This window comes from Pantherophis guttatus, chromosome 1, assembly GCF_059756535.1.
Source record: "Pantherophis guttatus breed Tessera chromosome 1, ASM5975653v1, whole genome shotgun sequence".
Classification (NCBI taxonomy): Eukaryota; Metazoa; Chordata; class Lepidosauria; order Squamata; family Colubridae; genus Pantherophis; species Pantherophis guttatus.
Window position 1 is genome coordinate 230946846 of NC_142063.1, and position 21195 is coordinate 230968040.

General features: G+C 35.6%; 1 protein-coding gene across 4 annotated transcripts in view; it reads right to left on the bottom strand.

Moving 5' to 3' along the window:
• COL12A1 (collagen type XII alpha 1 chain) overlaps nucleotides 1–21195 on the bottom strand; it is a 130918-nt gene that overhangs the window by 59367 nt on the left and 50356 nt on the right. For all 4 annotated transcript variants that reach the window (XM_087882534.1, XM_034431890.3, XM_034431891.3 and 1 more), the window contains 14 exons: nucleotides 17688–17954; nucleotides 14346–14538; nucleotides 13477–13598; nucleotides 11927–12076; nucleotides 11716–11835; nucleotides 10843–11007; nucleotides 10567–10713; nucleotides 9755–9897; nucleotides 7656–7785; nucleotides 5352–5497; nucleotides 4948–5077; nucleotides 3499–3638; nucleotides 2407–2536; nucleotides 468–607 (listed from right to left, as the gene is read on the bottom strand). In XM_087882534.1, the coding sequence (XP_087738660.1) occupies nucleotides 468–607; nucleotides 2407–2536; nucleotides 3499–3638; nucleotides 4948–5077; nucleotides 5352–5497; nucleotides 7656–7785; nucleotides 9755–9897; nucleotides 10567–10713; nucleotides 10843–11007; nucleotides 11716–11835; nucleotides 11927–12076; nucleotides 13477–13598; nucleotides 14346–14538; nucleotides 17688–17954 (2123 nt within the window). The remainder of the gene's footprint in view (nucleotides 1–467; nucleotides 608–2406; nucleotides 2537–3498; nucleotides 3639–4947; nucleotides 5078–5351; nucleotides 5498–7655; nucleotides 7786–9754; nucleotides 9898–10566; nucleotides 10714–10842; nucleotides 11008–11715; nucleotides 11836–11926; nucleotides 12077–13476; nucleotides 13599–14345; nucleotides 14539–17687; nucleotides 17955–21195) is intronic.

A 21195-nucleotide genomic window follows, 5' to 3' on the forward strand; every position in this document is an offset into this window, starting at 1 on the left:
CAAAAATTAATTATCTTTAAGGATCAATCTTTTGGGGCTGATGGGCACCTCTAGAATTTTGAAAACATATTAGAAATGCTTTAAGTAATGATTGCAATGGAGATTGTTTATTTATAAAATAGTTACCACAATGGGAGTGACCATCACAAGACATCTTCTTACCAGAAGAGGTAATATTGCTCTTAGTAATCTTCTCTAGATGAGGCCAGAGGCTGAAACTTTATTTTGTAGCACAACAGGTTCCCATTTGTTTATCTTTCAATTAAATATATTTTAAAATCAGGTTTAGGAGGAACCCTTATACAGTAGTAGCCAAGAAAATATCCATAGGCACATAGGCATATTGATAAGGGCATCTCGGATTTTAGTTATGAGTAAATGTAACTGCTTAAATTTCATATAATCACTAGATTAACACTTCCACACTTGTTGAATTTACTCATTTTCAAGAATCCAAAAATTCCTACCTCCTGTTTTTCAGGTTCACCATAAGGCCCCCACATTACTCTGTAGAGAGCTACATCAGGTGCTCCATGATCCCAAGTAGCTCTGAAACTAGTTGTGGTTACTTGATCTGTTCTCAAATTGAGCGGTGCTGGTACAGGTACTATAAAGTAGAAAAGAGAGAGAAAAAGTCTATGCATATATACTAAATCACTAGATACAGAATTTTACTGTGTAAGACCTTTTTGTTTTGTGTGTAACATGGGAATATACACAATAATTTCCCCACTTAGAACAATCTTCACTTTTTCTAAAGCTTCACATATATCAAATGTTGCTACAGCTAATATTTACACATGGCAAGTTCAGGCCCATGAATGCTGAGAAAGACTCAACAAGTCATGTTTCAAAACTCTATTTCAATGTTTTTTTTAGACAGGAAAAGATTAATTAGAGAATTGCAGAAGTGATTCAATTGTCATAGAGTTGAGTGAAAGATGTGGTCTTATTGCAGTAATAAACTAGAAGGTGACCTGTTTGTGGGTCTCCCAGGGTCATATATACAGTTATTGTAGAAAACTATCATGATCCAATAGAAATGCTCTTATACTGCTTAACTGGAAGCATTATGACATAAAAGGTATTATTTAGAACATGGTGGACTGATAACACAGGCGCAATATTGTTCATGTGAAGCTATGAAATTGAAATAAGCCTAATTTTTCAAAGTATGTATCTTTAGGTTTAAGATTGAAATATGCCACCCGTATTGCTGATAACAAATTTTTCAACCTTTCTGGTTGGGATAAGAAGAAGCCTATCCACTATTAATAAAATGAAAGCGGCTTCATTTCAATGATTCCAGATAATTTTACTTATTTTAATCAGATATGGAATCTATGTATGGCTTCAGAAGTGGGACTATTGAATGTAATGAAGCAATAAAGCTTACGTTGTTGGATAATAACCTTATATTTATAAAAAAAAAAACCTTTTCATGGTCTTGTCACATAGGAATCATCTCCACATTAACTCAGACAACCAAAACCACACATCATCTCCACAAAAACTACATCCCCCAATTTTCAATTACTTTCATTCATTTTATTATCAGTTCACCCACTAAACTTTACCTTGGCAACAGCAGTAGAAACAAATACTTAGCCCAAATAGACTGGGGCACTAAAGAGTTCTGATTTCGCAAACTCCATAGTCAGGATTCCCATGTGGTGACAAGAAACAACAATATTTCCCTAGACAGCTTCAAAACACAAGGTACTAATGCTGCCCAACATTCATTAAAAATATTGAGAGAATATATAAACTAAGCACTGCAACATGCTCTACCTGGGGCTATCCTTGAAAATGACTTGAAAGCAGCAGTTACTAAAAGGGAGAAGTGTAATTTCAAGGTAAAACTAACACACATTGAAATATTACACTTCTTATTGTATGAAATACACAACCTTAAAGGAAAAGGGATATATCTGCCTAATTACCCAAATCTGCCAATTTACTCAGTGAATTGATAGATATGGTAGCCAGATCACACAAAACAAAGGCAAAAGAAGGAATGCAAAGAGAACAATTTCTTAGATTTTTTTTCTTTTTTTGCTTGTGGTGGCAATGCAAATCCATATGCAGAAAAGAAAAGAAGCTAATGAGCCAAAAAATAGCCCTGACTTTGGATGGTCATTGACAGTTAATAGGCATGCAGAGATCTGTTCATGATACACTTCAAATTGTGAGTAAACTTTATGGTGCTATGGCTTTTGACTCATACTCATACACTCACACACAAAGATATGCAAATGCAACACACAGACTCTAGCTATCTATTTTAGCTAACAAAGCTACAACATTCTAATATATTTTCAGCCTTACCATCTATAAAACCGTATTTCAGGCCACACCCTTGTATGAGAATCTAAAGAAACCCATTAAGCAGCAGCATAGACTTACAGGTGGTGGCTTCTGCTGCTACTGGCACCGACAGCCCTTCGTCATATTCTGCAACAAGTTCTACATGGTAGAGTGTTTTTGAAAAAAGATCAGGAAGAGGTGTGCTGGTCTGGGATGGATCCACTTTTATCTGCATAAACAAATTAGCCAGATTTTTTTTTTTTTGACACTTATTTTTCCCAGCCAGTAGAAAGTTTACAACTATTTCTAATATATTAAAATTCTAATACACTATTAATAATATATTATTAATAATAAGTCCTGGATATAACTATGCAATATGTTAATTTTCAAACGAGCTACACTATCAGATGTTAAACTGCATATATTATCTGGGATTTGTTCAAACATTGAAAGAACAAAATTCTACACTTCTCCAATTATCAACTTAAAATATGTGGCGCTTCCTTTATTCACTCTGTTTGAGAAGTGCAATGATAGTCTGCTGTTTGTAGCTGTTCAAACTAGTATTCCAATATGTGGGGTGAGTATCACATTCATTCAAATCCTAAATTGACTCGGGCAGCTTCAGAGAGATGCTATGGCTCTCACAATATATTGTGCGATGATGTCATTATGCACATGAGAAAAAAAATTACATTATTTTCAACATGTCATTGCGTGAATATCATAAATCACAATGAATTTGATTTGTTGCCTGACAACCCCATTTCCATTGCATCAAGATATGGCAAATGAACTTTTCACTGTGGTTATTCTCCCTGTTTATATTACAATGTTTTCTAAATGACTGAATCAGGATAAAATCAAATATTGCCTATTTTTTTATACAGCCTGATTTCCCAACTCTATGCTAATGTTCCCATTTTTAAATTTTTATTTTAAAAGCCCCCTTTAGTCTTTTTTTGCTATGCAGGTTCATGTATCCTCCAATTTAGACTTCCATTTTGCTTATAATAATAAGATCCTTCTCATGGTACAGTATAATCACAATATCCTTATCTCCAAAGAAACTAAGATCATTTGATCTTAACTTTACAGATCATGGACTTTGGCTCCTATTTACTTCTTAACAATACCTATAACATGATTCTGATTAAATATTTAATTTATTTTCACACACAGATTTACCTCTTTTATGTCATCTTCTTCAGCTGCTTTATATTTCACTATGTAATTACGAACTTTTCCTGGAGCGTGATCCCAATTGACTTTCATGCTGCTATGAGTAATATCACTTAGCCTTAATCTTTTTGCTCCACTTAAAGGTACTGAAAAACAAACATAGTATTGTCCAAGTTCTTAGACAATATTCCTTGAAATAAATAAATAAATAAATAAATAAATAAATAAATAAATAAATAGCTAGCTAGCTCCCACCCACATAGGCAGGCAAGACACCAGAATATAACTGAGAGCAAAACCCACTCCTTACTAGCACTGATGATGTTACCTAGTTAGGGTAATAAAACCTCTGCAAGAAAACAAGCAAGCTCAGAGAGCACCAAGGACCCCTCATTTCAACCCTGAGCTACAAATATTCTCCATGGTTGGCAACTTATCCTACTCTGAATTTAATTTAATTATTAAATTAATACACCATCAATTATTAATTCATTAATTCATTTTTCAATTTAAAAACTGTTGTACAGAACTGCAAAGGAAGACAATGTTTTTGAAGATAGATATCCCCATTGTTACCATTCAAATAGGTAACGTTATATATAATAAGGAAATTATCTTTTCATTTTTCTGGGGAAAATACTTCCCAATCCCATAGATTCCCAAAATCTATGCTATCCATGAAAAATAGCTATATAAATCCCAGCTGTTACTAGAGAAAGAATTCCAATGGTTGATGCTCAAGCTTAACATCGATGCTTTCAAAATGCTTCATACATCAATATCTTTTCACGAACAGTTACCTAACCCTTTGAAAGAGTTTAAGTCACAAATAATATCCATGCTGGCTGAAGTATCTAGGAAGTGCAATCCTAGCAGAGCAATCTTTGTGGTAAATGATTACAACTGACAGTAATTACACTGCAGATTTATGTAAAAAGGAATTTGATGGCACTTTTTCAATCTAACAAGTTTTCTTAAAAGGTGTAAGCTTTCATATATTGTCTTCCTGTTCTCTAATTTCAAATGTCAATTTACTCATTTCAGCACATTCCATGATTTTCTTAATAACTTCATCTTGCTTGGGTATTTCCTCATTTTTCCAATTTTTAGCAAACACAATTCTAGCCACTGTTAATACATTCACAATTCTCAATTCTCTATTATAGAGAATTCTCAATTCTCTATTATATGTTACTGGCAAAATCCCTAATAAAACAATCTGTGATTTAAAGTCTATATGTTTTTTTTGTCATTTTCTCCAACCATGTGTGAATTTTAGTCCAATATTTTTTGGCTTCTACGCATGTCCACCACATATGGTAATATGAAGTGTAAGCTTTCATGAGCTCCTTCTGATTTTTGGCTACCATGGACTAACACAGCTGTCCACTTATAGGATCTCACAAATCACTAAGGCAACGGACAAAATATTTTGAAAAATTGTATTATTCCTACATGTGACTTCCTGAGTAGTGAGTGGATCACTAGTGAGGTCACCAAAAGTTGAATGGATTGTTAAAGTATACTCAGTATTTGGAATCAAGTCAACCAGCTGTACATCATTCACTGATGGTCCAACCCGCATCTAGAAGAAATAAATAAAACGAAGAGGCAAAACATCAAAATTAAAAAAAAAAAATTCTTAGAAAGCATTTATTGCCCAGGGTTACCTTGAGGTAAAATGGACAACTTGTAAGTTTTATAAATAAATAAGTAAATAAATTTACAGCTTCCTGACTTTTGCCATTCTATACACCTGTTGATACATTTGATTTTATATTGTAAGCCAAATTATAGCTGGCTGTTTGGGTATATGGGAGCAAATATAAGTATCTTCTCTTGCTCGAGCTAATTGTTACCTCTTTTTCAGTTGCTGGTATTGTGGCATTGACAGGCTCATATAATAGCATGTAGCCAGTCGCTCCTTTTACAGGTTCCCACCGCACACGCATCGTCCTTGAAGTGACATCATAAGCATTCAAGCTTCCCACTGAAGGGATTGCCACTGTGAAAAACATAAATATTCACTTCAGCTACTCACATCTACGTACTTATTTCTCCCTTTATCACCCAAACATTGGTCATTTCGCTTCTTTCTAGTTTGGGAAACAGACATTGAAGGAGAGATTGATTGTTGGAGCTTTTACCCACTGTACTGGGATAATTAAGGAATTCAACATGGTGACCAACCAATTCAAACACAGTCACATTCACTGACCCATGCAGACCTTTGATATTTGCTAAGGTTTGTGGGAACAAGATAGATGTTAAATAACCTGAAGCTTCTCACGTGGAGATTGCCAATCTTCTAGTGACCAGCAGGATTTTTTTTTTTTTAAACAAAAGGCTTCCAAAAGCTTTTTTTGTTTTGTTTTGTTTCGTGCCTAGTAACATCACAATGTCAATGGAGTGGGCAGAGCCAATTTTGTTTAGCCCACCTTAAAAGGTGCTAAAAATATCCATTTCATCCTGTAACCCTCAAACTTTTCAACTGCAAAAATAAATAAATATAGGTTTAAATTGTTGGTGCTACTTATTCAAATGGTCTGGAAACCATAGACAAAAAATTCATGCGGGGAAAGGGGAAGACTGAATAGCTTCATGGTGGCCAGACAGCAGAATCCAGATGACTCATCCTTCCTCTGGCATAGGGCCAGTGACACATTTCTAGCTTGCTAGGTAACCATTCCATAGGTCCCTACTAAAAAATACAGCATTCCTTTGGGAATAAATTATCAAATTAAATATCCCATGCTTGTTTAGGGATCAGGTTGATAAATAATGGTCAAAAAAATCTATGAAGAATTAATTTTATTAAGCAATTCCTCATGTGACTGATTCTTATCTTTTATGTAGTTTTTTTTTTTTTAAGTCATTTTCTGTTCTATGGTCTGAGCACCAGTCAGCAAATGTTTTTTGCTTAATATATTACAGATATTAGGGTTCCAATGTTTTTTGTTTTATATCCCGGGCTCCTTTTAATTAAGACAATGGACACATGTTAGGAGGTTATGGTTTTTAAAAAAAGCCATGTGGCTTATTAATGGTTTATGTATCTTCATTTGTTCTTTCATTCAATCTACTGTATATGCACCACCCAAATTGCAATACATCTCTAAGCAGTTAACATCTGGTTGAAAGCCACAAACAAACATTTCAAAGCAAAACACTAATGCACATCACATCTGAGGCCTCTCACATGTCTATCTACTCCCCCTCCTCCCTGAACACTGACTGGAACCAGCCTCAGATGAAGGAGAAGAACCACTGCAAGCCTGTGCCCTATAAATCCCAACCTCCTGACCTGCTCTAGATGGAACCATGATTAATGGTATCAACAGCCACCAAGCGATCGAGACATCACCAAACGTGCCAGAGATGACTCTTAAGTGGCACTTCAGTGCTGCATCCAAATCTGAAACCAGATCCTGAACCATCCCTGACTCTGCATTCAGTGAAGGCAGTTGAAAGTTCCCAAAGATCCTAAATCTGGGAAACTCCACAAGCAATATAGCCAGTGTCGAGCAACTCAAATAGGAGAGCTTCTACATAGCAGGGAAGGTAGTACAGTAGCAACAGTCCTATCTGATCCCTAGAATTTCACAAAGGTGGTTTCGGATGACTATCCAGAATTATCCTTCTGAAAGCCACCAGTTTCCCAGAGACTATGGACATTCCATCAACTCTGTCTTGGGGATGCAACAAGTGCAACTCTTGAAACACAGTGAGCAAATTTCTGAATCATCTCCACTTCTCACCCCATCAATCATATCCTGGACTCTTGGGACAGAATTCAGAGGACTGCAATGTGAAATCAGTAGGCAACTTTTACATACTGTACCAGCTTCAATATCATTATGGAGATTCTCAATCATCCACGTCATGATTATTCCAAAGGTGCTTTTCCAAAAGGACTGCCTTAGTTTTTTTTTTTTTTTCCCCTTTGAAAACATTTTGCTTTTCATCCAAGAAACTGAATCTGAAGAAGTCCAACTGCCTTTTGGAAAAAGCACCTTTGAGCCAGCTTCAATATCCTTCACCACCAATCTCCTAAGGCCAGTCACTTACCAAACAAAAAGTAAAGGAAGTTTGCCATACATTTTATTAATATCATTTGTATACAATTATTCAATATGTCTATTATTTTTGGAATATTCACTTACATGTAGTTTCAGTCCCTTTTAATGGTTCACTATTAGTACCTTCTACTATAGAAAATACATTCACAACATATTCTGTTTCAGGCGTGAGGCCAGTGAGAACAGTAGTGGTGTCCGAACGACTTACAAAGACCTGAATAAAAATAAATAAAACAACAGCAGATATAATTGTACATATTTCAAAAATAAAGGTAAAATATAGATAGTTATTATCTTGGTTCAGGTACTAAATGATTTAAAATAGGATTTAAGTTGTCCCTGTACCAGATGTAATAGTATATATCTGATGCCAAAAGCTGTAAAATATGAATTATTTGGAAAATTAGGATGTATAACTCTTAACACCCTTACAATAAGTTTCACTGCATCATGGCTATCTGGAATATGCAATCACAGAAGACAGGAGAAAAGTATCCAAACGTACTATGTGTGTGGTATATATACTGACTACCATCTCGCTGTATGTGAGGATTTAAGGGGTGTTTCAAATACATACTACATTGAGAAACCAGCCAACTGTGGCTCCAAAAATAGGAATATGAACACACACATGTATTTATAAGATTGCAACGTACAAAAGAATAGTAATACCGGTAGATATTATGTCATAGAATAAACATATATATATATATTAGGAAAGGGAAACAGATAATGTTTACATGCAGTAAAAGATCTGTTACTATACACTTCTCTTCAGCTACAGAGCTTTTCCTTCCTCCCCTCCCCCTTCTGGGGCTTCTTCTGATCATGTCTATTATTTGCTAATGGTTAAAAAGCCTGTGTTAATTCTCCTAAGTACTCTATAGTAGTAGAATTATAGTAGGATGCAAGCTGCCTGGTTGACACATGGGAGTTATTATTTTTGTTTAATCGATTCCAGCACTAGTCAGAGGATTAATTTAAGCACAACCATGCTGTAGGGAAAATAAGCATTAAATTAATGCCTGTAACTAATCAATCCCTTCTGTTTAATACCAATCCTTACTTGATTGGACTGATTAAGCAATACAATGTAAGGAGTCTACTCCAAGGGAGATATCCATTGTTATTGCTGTTAGTATTGAGTAAAGCCTAATGCAGGCTCAGGAATTTTGGGAGTTGAAGTCCACAGGTTGTAACATTGCCATAGTTGCCCACCGCTGCTATAAAATACAGTGTCTCTTCTTCCAGCCATTCTGAACCAGTATCAATAAGATATTACTAATGCCTTTCTCTGTTTAATTTGGTACTAATTTGCTCAAGTGTTTTGAGGATAGTTTAAGACTTGCACCCAGCAGCCAGCAATGCATGCATATATTCACCATATGTTTTAGCCAGAAACAATGGATCTGTTTCCATTTAAGCCTACTCTTGTGCTTAAAATTCTTTTTGAAATAATTTTTATTACAATTTTCCTTTACCCAACTCTAATACATAATCAACAGGCTGTGTCATTTTTATATACTGTACTTCAGATCAACATTCCATACAATATATACAATGTATACATTCAATATCTAATCCTCAATAATAGCCTTATGTATATTTCCAATTTTTATTGGAAATAAAGAGTATCTTTTTTCCCAAACCACATAAAATTCCGAATCATCTTTTTCTTTTAATTCTAGGTTCAGTTTATCCATTTCGGCATATTCATATATCTTCTGAATGATCAATCCCTCTGGTGATGTATTGTGTTCCTTCCAGTATTGTGCGAACGCAATTCTTGCCGCTGTTAATATGTGTAGAATCAAATATCTTTCTATCAAATTTTGTTTTAAGTATTCCCAGGAGAAATGTTTCTGGATTTAATTCTATTTGACATTTTATTAGCTCTTGTAGCCATCCTTGTATCTTAGTCCAGTACTTTTTCGCTTCAGGACATAGCCACCAAGCATGAAAGAAGGTACTTTGACTATGATTACATTTCCAACATTTTGGGTTGTGCTTCAAATTCTATTCGTTGATTAATGTGAAATGCACATATATGAATAAACTGTAGTGACTGATGAGCGAGCCTTTATTTCAAAATTTAGGAATCTAAACTAATTGGGTGGGGGAGTTATCCAAAATAACTCCCCCACCCAAAATAAGAAATAAAATAATCTGTCTCTAAATCTGACCTCCTTTGGTGTCCCTCCTCGGGCAGGATAATATTCAACTTTGTATCTATCCACACTCTCAGTGGGTGCAGTCCAAGACACTCTAAATGACAGAGGAGTCACTTCAGAAGTAACTAGATTGGTGGGTGGCAGAGACAAATCACCTGTTGTGAGAAGAAACAACTGGAATTTAGGGTAAGGAAGTCTTGATGAGAAGATTTGCCAGAGATGAATCACAATCGAAGTAACAAAATACAGTATATAAAGGTTTTTCTTAAGCACATAAGAACACTTTATTATAAAGTATTCAATATTAAAGCCATTTACGTATTGAATGGAGCTGTATCTTAACTACATTCACGACAGAAGTTATAGGAAAACAAACTGCCCACAATGAGAGAAAATTTGAGCAATCTGACAGTAGAAGCAATGACCCGGAGAACTGGTATTTATCTCCCCTTTGTTGGATGTATTCAAACAGAAACTGAACCTGTCAAAATGCTTTAGGGAGAAAACAAAATTAAGCATCATATTGGCTTTAGCAGCTTAATCTTCCATTTCAGGTCTATGATTCTAATCAGACAAGGCATCCTAATAAAAATCATTCTGTGATTGTACATTTTAATATGTGTTATTTCCCTAGGCATATATGAAATACATATGGGTACAGACGTTGCATGCCAAGAGAAAACAAATATGAAAAGAATTGCATTCCTACATAGACCAGAGAAATGGATATCTTGTTCAGAAACTCTGCTTGACCACATTCCAAGAGAAATTAAGCAGACACCTTTTTCTTAAGCACAAAATAAAACCCCAAAAGGGTAACATACCTGATCCTTTCACGCTATTGCACAAATTATCAGTGACACTATCAACAATGTTAACCAGAAGGTTAAAATCTTCAACATTGAAAGCATGGGTGTCATCTGGATCACTTGCAATCTGCTTCAGTTCATTCACATCCGCATTTTTAATACCTTAAACACCACGAGATAAAACATTTTAAGTAATTATTTGTCAATTATTTGAAAAAATCATCTAAAGACGAGCCAATTATTATATTCCAACCCCTTTCTGTATTGATTGCCTCTTCACTTGATACTCACCGACTGCAAAGATCTCCACTCCTTGTTCCTTCAATCTGTCTGATGGAATATTTACGTCATCCTGTGATTTGCCATCAGTAATGAGGACAGCAATTTTTTTAGCTCCAGGCCTCAAGCCAAATTCAGTCTTAAAATTGTTTCTTAAGATGAAGCTCAAAGCCATTCCTGAAATCATATATACATAATATAAGGAACTCAATATTTATTGGCCTTTTTTTCTGCTTAGAAAGTAAACCTCCAAAAATATTATAGTCTAATTTACTAGGAGACACATCAGTTCTCCCTGATCTACTTTGAAGCCTTTTATACTTTCCTTTTCCTAGAATCATAATTCTATTCTTGTGAGACTAAAGGTTGCCAGATAAGATATCTGTTCCTGGCTCATTCAACAACAGAAGAAGCAAAACCTCCAATACAATTACCAAAGTCTCTCACTCCTACTTGGGGATCATTGTAGAATGAGATGGTTTCTTTCACAGGATAGGAAAGGTGAGGGCTGGAGTACCAAAGGTACAGTGATACCATACTACACTCTAGGAATATATAATTTTGTGAGTCGTTCCCCCCCCCCCCCCCCCCAGTATAACATATACTGGAAAAATCAATAGCAAAAAAGAGAGCCAATTTGATCTAGTGATTAAGGCACCAAGCTAGAAAGTGCGAGATCATGAGTTTAGGTTCCGCGCTAGCCACGAAAGCCAGCTGGGTGACTTTGGGCCAGTCATTCTCTCTCAGCCCAACACATCTCACAGGGTTTTTTTTGTGGGGAAAATAGGAGGAGGAGGAAGGTGTGTTGGATAGGTTTATGCTTGAATTATTTGTTAAGAATAATAAAAGCCGGAAACAAACAAACAAACAAATAAACAAACATACCTGTAAGCGTGTTGCCTCCTTTATATGGCAAATTGGTCACAGCATCCATTAAACTCTTCTTGGTTCCATGGGCATTAAGATTCCATTCTGTTCTTGGATCTCCACTATATTGTGCAAGACCTGGGGGGGGGGTGGGGGTGGATGTAGTGTAATTATGAATTGTCTTCGAATAGCATAACTCAAAAGTATTCCAATTAACTTCAAAACTTACCAATTTGCACTTTGTCTGGGCCAATATCAAATACTTGAACGATGCTAGCAATAAAACTCCGGATTGTTTTAAAATTTGTTCGACCAATGCTCCAAGAACCATCCACCAGCAATACAATATCTGCTTCAGTTCTGGTTTTACATTCTAAGCCTATTACAGCAATCATAATATATCTCAGTTAGTTACAAACAACTCTTTTCTCCAATCCTATCTTACAATATACATAACGAAGATTTTAATTAACTTGAAGTTCTTCTATGTAAGTTTAATTAACTGAAGTTCTTATATGATCATTTCATTTCTTGCTAATAATGAAAAAGATGTCCAAGGTTGCATAAATTATTAATTTAAAAATATTACTGTCATGTACTGCATACTGATTAGATGGAATGTAAACACAATTAGAACCAATTTCATAATAAAATTATGAACCCTAAACCTAAGTAAACTTAGGTAATAAATTATTACTTCTGCATATTCATCAGTTTAAATCAAGAATGCGTAATGTCTAAATTATAGGCATGAGCAACTATCTTTAGAGCTTAATACATATGCATAACACAGCACATTAACATTAGCTATATATGCTAATTAATGCAGATGGTGCAGATATTTGCACATTTAAATCACAAAAGGAAGCACAACACAAATAAGGTAACAGAAACAAACACATAAAAGAATAGAAGTGACAAAAACACACATTTATAAAAGTATTAAATGCTTAGGAAGAAAACAATGCTAGGGATTTTCAATGTATGAGAATAAAAATAAGAGTTCACTTTCCATATGTTGGAAATGACAGTGTATTTATTACAATGCAAAAACAGCACAGTTATTTAAACAAGCCTTTCAACAACTATTGTAATTGTTTAAAATGAATTCTTCCTCCTCTTTGCTCTGAAGTTCATATTATCAGCTGCAAAACATGCTGGCTTCGTGCCATCTTTACATGGATCCCACTGAATAAAATCAAGCACACTCATCAGAGTTAAGATGGATTCATCCAATATTCAGATTTATTGAGAACAGCTACTCCAGGGACCTGAAGATTTAAAAGTATGACTTTCTTCTGCGTAAAACAATAAATTCTGAACTTTAATCAATACAAACAACATAAATCGGGAAACAGAATATAGCTTACAAATCATGCATTCTGGCTCACAATCAAAAAGCTGCATGTCTATTCTACGCCACTCCACATATTTCAATATCATGGGAGCGATATTGGGAATTGAAGTATCTAGAATATGTGCTGAAATGGCAGATCATTTCAAACAGCCCCAAAAACTGCAGAATTGGGCATGCAAACAGACTTTCCGTAATTTGAAAGGTCTTCTAAATGGAAAAATCAACGCTACCCGTTATATAGAGATTTCTACTTTTCCATTTGGGAATTCTGGCAGATAAACTTTGTGGTTTTATATAAAGAGAGCACAGTTTAAAATACCGTTATATAGAGATGCTACTATCACAATGTTTCACAAACACAAAAGCTGTTACTTCATTCATTAAACATCATGCACTGTTTTCCTCATTAAAACTATATTTACCTGGTTGTACTACTGACACATCTGGAACATCTGCAAGTGTTGTCTTTTCTTCTCCAATCAGAGGCGTACTTTCACCTCCTTCAAACATTCCAAATACATTGACTTTATAGGAAGTGTCTGCCCTGCATGATTGAAAGATAGATGTGTGCTATATACATTAAAGCAAACTGGTTTATGCAGATTCTTTTCCCCCAGAGAGGTGGGGGGGGGGGGGAGGGAAGGTAGGAGAGAGTGAGACCCATAAAATATGAAAGTATTATACCGTAACATGTTTTCTTCAAATTTTTAGAGAATTAGAGGGAATTAAGTAGTAGGCTTTCTGAAACTTTTGCTAGCATTCATCAGATAAGATAAGACTGGAGGTGTATGAAATGACTTTATTGCAGCCCACTGTAGCTCAATAGTATTTAGTATTATATTTCAATTGTTCCAATAGGACAATTATATTCTAGCCATTGTATGAAACATATATATTATCTAGCAAAAAGATTCAGAGTTCTAAGACTCAATCTGATATTCTAGTGAAATACCGGTGTATTTTATTGAATTTTTTATTGAAAGATTTCAAGCCTGCAGTTCTGTCTTCAGTAATTAGCAGTAGTGGGCTTCAATTTCAGCCGCTACTGGTTTGCTCATGGGCGCGCGCACGCTCGCAACGCTTCTGAGCAGAGACATCCAGGCGGGCGGGCAGAGCCTCCTGTGCGAACCGGTAGCAACCCACCACTGGTAATTAGGGTAGCTTTCAAAATAGATTTAGAAAAAAAGAAGTTGGGTAAGATTAAGATGGGAAGGATTTCAATAAACATTGGTTACATTTTTCTGTATTAACAAGAAAATACTGAAATTGAAGGAAGTCACTATCGGCTTACCTCAGCTCCTCTAATACAACAGTATTGTCATATGGCCCAAGTACTAATTGACCAAGTTGTCTGTTTTCTCCACTTGGATGGAAAGTTATTTTGTACCCTTTAACTTCCCCAGGGGCTGGCTCCCAGGTTACACGAAAACTTGACCTTGTAGGATCTGAAGTCTGCAGATTTCTGGGAGGTTTAAATGGAGAAGCTAGAAAAGTCAAATAATATTCATTGAATCCAATGTGAGCTGTACCCACTGGATAAATAAGTCAGGGGCACTGTACGTTTTCCATAAAGCAAACAGCAGCTTCAAAATTTTACTGAGACAGATCCAACACTGTCAGATACATGTTTTTGCTTATATTGTAGTATTTATTTCTTTTCCTTTCAAGTCCTCAAAAATCTTTGACATCCATCCAGAGTTACTTTTTCTGTTCTGTAGATATTTCAAGATAATTTTAGATAATTTATTATTTCTGCTGCTGCTGCCTTTAAAGATGTAATATCCATTTTGCAAAAACAATAATGCAAATGAAAAAAAAGAAGCAATTTCAAGACAAATATGGGAACTTAACTTCTTAACAGTCATTTGATGCCAAATAATTGATTTGGTATTTAGCACCAACTTGCTTATCTTAGTGAAAGCTCACTGGAAGAAAGCTGATTTATTGCCTACATTACAAATATTAAAATAAGATGGAAAACTTGAAAAATTGTATCTGCTAATTAATGCAATTTCAATTGGACTAAGATCTAAATTTCTTTTCCAGAATTACACAGAAATACATTTGTGCTCCTGGAAACAGAAGTTGACAGCTCATACCTCTTATAAAGCATGCTATAATTCCATAAGATTATGTCTTAAATTAACTTCTAAGGCATCAAAATCACGTGTGGATTTGAACTTTAGAAGCAATTCATTATTATTTTTCATTTTTGACAGGTTACACAATGGTAAATCTTTAGGACACTTTAAGGTGCCTATAAGCAGTGCAGCAGATGAAGATTAAATGGCACTGGAGTTAAGATACAAAATAAGCAAACATTAAGTTCCTTCTTAACTGTTTTTTTTTTTTTTTCTGTTTCAAGCTATCCCATATGTGCATGGTTTTTCTTTTCTTTTTTTTTCTTTTAAACTAAAATGGCACTCGTTCAATCTCAAAGTGCAAAAGCCAAGGATTTTGGTAAGGGATGAAACAGAAATACCATTGCTTTTTAAACTCCCAAGCAGAAAGTGCTTTAGAATGCCAAAGACTATATTTAGGATGTTAGGGAAAAAGAGAATAATCACAGAATGCTCAGAATGTAACTCCAAGATTCTATCAAGTTTCTCGGCTCATTCAGACTCAGCCTGAAAATACTTCTGATAACTGTTTCAAACTACAGCTTCTGAGGCAGCAATCTGAAACCTACACGAGAAGTCCCACGAGTACCAGATAGTAAGAATAATTGTAAGAGATTGTAAAGGTTGAGGTCCAGCAACAATTAAAGGGTCAGAGTTCTCTAACCCTTCCCTGAAGGATAAGCAACAGATTTAGTACACTGTTCTACAAGAGATCTTCCACTACTGAACTTCTAACCATAGAGATTCTCATAGTTTCTCTTGTGTTCCAGGTAATCAGGACAAGTTGCAAATTAAATGAACTATGTCACAGTCTTAGGACAGACTTATCAGATCTAGGCTGCAAATATCTGGACTGCTAAAGGGCAACAATACTAAAAGCTTTCATTTTTTTCTACCTTCTAATAGTCATTTGAACTTCAGACAACATCTAGTAACCCTACTTTAGGAATAATTTTCTGAGGCACTTAAAAATATTTTTGTTAGCTATTTGTTTCATTTACACAGTGTCAGTTGAAGGGTATGTGGTGCCCCTGGGTCACTATTGACTGATATGTGCTAAAGTTAAGACCATGAACAGGTAGTCCTCAATTATTATTTTTTTTATTTGATTTATATGCCGCCCTTCTCCGAAGACTCAGGGCGGCTTACAATGCGTTAAGCAATAGCTTTCATTCTTTTGTATATTTATACAAAGTCAGCTTATTGCCTCCACAATCTGGATCCTCATTTTACCTACCTTAGAAAGGATGGAAGGCTGAGTCAACCTTGAGCCTGGTGAGATTTGAACTTGCAGTAATTGCAGGCAGCTGATGTTAATAACAGTGCTTTAGTCTGCTGCGCTACCAGGGCTCTCAACAGTTCATTTAGTGACGGTTCAAAGTTACAATGGAACTGAAAAGGGGACTTATGACCATTTTCCACACTTATGACCACTGCAGTATCGCCATAGTCACATGATGAAAATTCGGATGGTTTGCAACTGACTCATATTTATGATGGTTGCAGCATCCCACGATCATGTGGTCACCTTTTACGACCTTCGGACTAGCAAAGTCTATGGGGAAACCAGATTCACTTAACAACTCTGTTACTAACTTAACAGCTGCAGTGATTCATTTAACAACTGTGGCACTAAAGGTCGCAAAATGGGACAAAATTCATTTAACAAATGTTTTCACTTAGCAACAAGGCTCAATTGTTGCTAAGGTTAAGGACTACCTGTATAGTGTATTATTGAAATATCACACAGTGATATCCCAACAGCAGAAAATCCAAGAAATTAAGTGCCATATTAGCAACAGTAGCAGCAGCTTTCAAAACTATGAGATTACTAAACAAATGTGAAATAAGATGGGCAGGAAAGAATTCATTGAAGAAAGATTCAATGCTTCATCACAATTTGGATCAGAAAGATTCCTTATTATGGCCTCATTTGCTGTGCATTATTATGGGCTACCCAGAGGTGGGCATCACATACTGTAACAACTGGCTCACCCAGAACCGAAAATGCGAGTGCACGCGGCATCGAAAAACTGGCGATTATATAGAATGTGATCGCACCAGGGCAGGTAGGCAGGCCCAGCTGCTGGACGGAACTACCAGTTCGCCTGAACCGGTTCGAACTGGCAGCAGCCCACCACTGGGGATATCTTCTCTCATCCTCCAGCCAATCAATTACAATTAATTGAAAATTAACCCAAGTTTAGTTTTTTCATTGCCTGAAAGGGCAGACAGTTTATAATTTATAATGCAGTTTATAATGCATCTGTGAAAGCCAACCTTAGCACAACTTAGGGAGGAGAAATAGCAGCATTTCCAGGCAACTGGCAAGAAGGGCACATATTCAACAGCAGTTTAAATAATAAATAAGCTTTTAAAAATAAACAACTAATTATGCAACATATTGCAATGTCTTAAACTAGGAACTTTTGGACTTGTTGTAAACCTTATACATTTTGGCTACAGTAATCTATCATATACATATATATACTTTTTTGGGGGGAAATATGCACCTGTTGTTCCTTCGCCTTTTCTGTGTTTTCCTTCCCCAGTTTTATATGTTGGAATGACGGTAATATCATAAGTAGTTAGAGGCTGGAGACGTTTCAATACTGTGGAGGTAGAAGTTGGAGGCACTTTTGCAACTATTTGTCTTCCTCCTCTACGGGGTCTGTAAACCACACGATAGTTGATCACTTTTCCAGGTGCTGGTTGCCAAGTGACTCTCATTGTGGTCTCTTTCTCATCATCTACTGTAACAGTCCTTGCATCAGGTGACACTTGGGAGTGTTAAATGAAAAATTTAAAAATGTTATTGCGCTTTTCAAAACTTCATTTATTCAATAAAAGATCCACCGAATAGACTTCAAAGAAACTCAATACTACAGTTACACTTAATTCTGAATACATGGCCCCCTTCCTGCTTCCTTCCAAGGAATACACATGAACAAACGAACACACACACACACACACATAAATAAATACACAAAATGTAAATGGGAGATAAATGTATTCAGGGATCACTACCAAGTTTAGGGAGCTCCACAATTTTTTCCTGGATTTGTACCTACTGAATTTGAAGCCAAGCACCAAGTAATATGTTCCACAATATTTTGAAGAATGATCCCTCACATGTACAACTTTTTGATATTTTTTCCATATTTGTACTTGTTTCTCTCCAGCCCCCCAAAAGTCCTTTTCTATTCTCATGATTATAATATCATAAATAGTAAATAAGAACATGATATTTGTACCATGCTCAAATATTTGTATTTGAGAGGCTGCCACAAAGAGGAGGGTGTCAATTTATTTTTCAAAGCACCAGAAAACAAGACAAGAAACGATGGATGGAAACTAATCAACCTGGAATTAAGGAGAAACTTCCTAATAGTGAGGACAATTAACCAGTGGAACAACCTCCAAAAGTTGTGGGTGCTTCATCACTGGAAGTTTTTAAGAAGAGACTGGACAGTCACTTGTCTGAAATGATATAGGATCTCCTGCTTGAGCAAAAGGCTGGACTAGAAGACCTCCAAGGTTCTTCCAGCTCTATTCTGGTTGATATGCAAGATGGATTCTCTCCAACATTTTGGCCCAACACTTTAGATTTATACAGAATACGTTGTTTTAATCTTCTTTTATTCCACATAGAACACCTCTTTTTTCTCCTGGTTTCAAATTCTTAAAAGAATCTATATGCCACGGTTAATTACTTCAGCACTATTAGACCAATCTTTCTTAAACATCAAAGGCATGCATAAAAACAGTATCTACATTTATGGCTGACTGGAAACCCCTTTTTGCATAAAATGGTAAAAATGCACTTATGATTTGTGGTTTCAATTATTAACAAGCTGGATAATACAAAGGGGTGAATTGGAAGCTTCTTTCTATTTTTTTTCTTCTTTCTACGCTTTTTTCTTTTTCTTTTCTCTTTTTTTCCTTTTTATTAGTTTGTGTTAGTGTTTATGTTCTTTGTAAAACTTTCAATTAAAAAATTATAGAACAACATCAAAGGCATGCACGAGCTTGAACTTTCCAGCCCAGAACATCTGGAAAGTCATGAATAGAAATAACAAGAACTAGTGATCATATTATAAGGGGGATAGTTCTACCTACCAAATCTTAATTTTTCAACTTCACTAGGCTGTTCAAGCATAGCCACACAAAATAATACAGAGGCTTTTTTCCAAAATAGTTCAATCCTTGGTCATGAACTTGCAACTGAAATCTCCTAATTAAAACAGTACCCAGTGCTTTTAAAAATATGTGGGCAAGCTTCAGCCACATCAAAATTGAGATTAATGTAATCATGTAAATATTAATCAGAGTTGCTAGTGTCAAAAATTTAAAAGATATTTAGCAGATAGGAAGTATAAATCAGAATTAAACCACATTTTGAAGTTGCATCTTAATTTTCTTTCTTTGTTTTGGATGCACAAGTATTTCTTTAATTATCTCCACAAATACACCTTTGTTAGTTTCACAATTTGAAATAGTCAAATTTTAGATTATTAGTGATTCCTTTTTGTTCCAACTTTGCTGTTCAATATCAATGTTCAATAAATTTTAATTTATATTAAACTCTAGAAAAGGTAACTGGATGTTTGAAAATTTAATATCACAAATGATATTGAGTTGATGTATCACAATAAGTAGCTGACACGCAACGCTATTTCTACTTTGGGTGGAATCAGCCTTCCATCCTTCCAAGGTGGGTAAAATGAGGACCCAGATTCTTGGGGGCAATATGCTGACTCTGTAAACCGCTTATAGAGGGCTGTAAAAGCACTGTAAAGCAGTATATAAGTCTAAGTGTTATTGCTATTGCTACTTTCCATCTGATCCCAGAGAAGCTGTAGAAATCCTTTGCCGTTAGTAAAATATGGCAAAACAGTAAGTGTCTCTTGTTTAGGTGAGACCGATACATTAACTACATTTGTTCTTATAGAGCCAACTTTGTTACATCATGCCTACAGGTATTTCCGTACAGTCACTATTTGCACTAAACCTCTAGCAATTATTTTAAAACACTGCCACAACTGTCTCCACTCACACTAATCTCAGGCTGAGAGCACTCCATGAGCTGATCAATCCTTTTCCAAGCTAACTAATGGAAAAGCCCAGAAATTGTAACCCATGCCCATTTATTATTACTTCATTCAGGTACAGTAGTCTTTGACTTACAACTGTTTGTTTAGTGACTGTTCGAAGTTGCAAAAGGCACTGAAAAAAATAACGACCATTTTTTCACACTTATGACCACTGCAGTGATCAAGATTCGGACACTTGGCAACTGGTATGTATTTATCTTGGTTGCAGTGTCCCGGTGACATGCAAACACCGTCTTCTGAACAAGCAAAATCAATGAGGAAGCCAGATTCACTTATTAACAACAACTGCAGTTGATTTGCTTAACAACTGTGCCAAGAAAGGTCATAAAATGAGGCAAAACTCACTTAGCAACTGTCTCGCAAAGCAACATAAATTTTGGGGTCAATTGCGATCGTAAGTCGAGGACTATCTGTATTCTGCCCATATGATTAGCAGAACTGGAGCTGTCACCGAAGGAGGAACTACCATGCTGTGCCTTTACTCAACTGAAAAAAAAAATTGGAATTTCTGAGGTTTAAGTTTCACTGGAAAGAAGAGTCTAAGAGTTGAAAGAAGGTAAATTCTGTCACCAATGGGAAACATGCAGCTCCAATGTTAGATTGCAAAACAACAACTGGCAGCAACTCCCTTTGTGACATAACAAAGTCATAAGTTAACTGTCTGTAGCCCAAAGACTATAACAATGTGTGATCAGAAAAGTGCAGAAACAATTCAATAGCATGTCCCTTGCATGGAGAGACATTGGATTACTCCATAACGTTATCTTTATAGACTGATTGGAACCAACCCTTGGTACAGAGTAGCAACAGGAATTCTATATTGGAAATGCGTAACAACCACATTTAAACCGGTTCTTTTAATATTTGCTTGTATATCACAGAACAAAAGATAGATGATAGGCAGAAG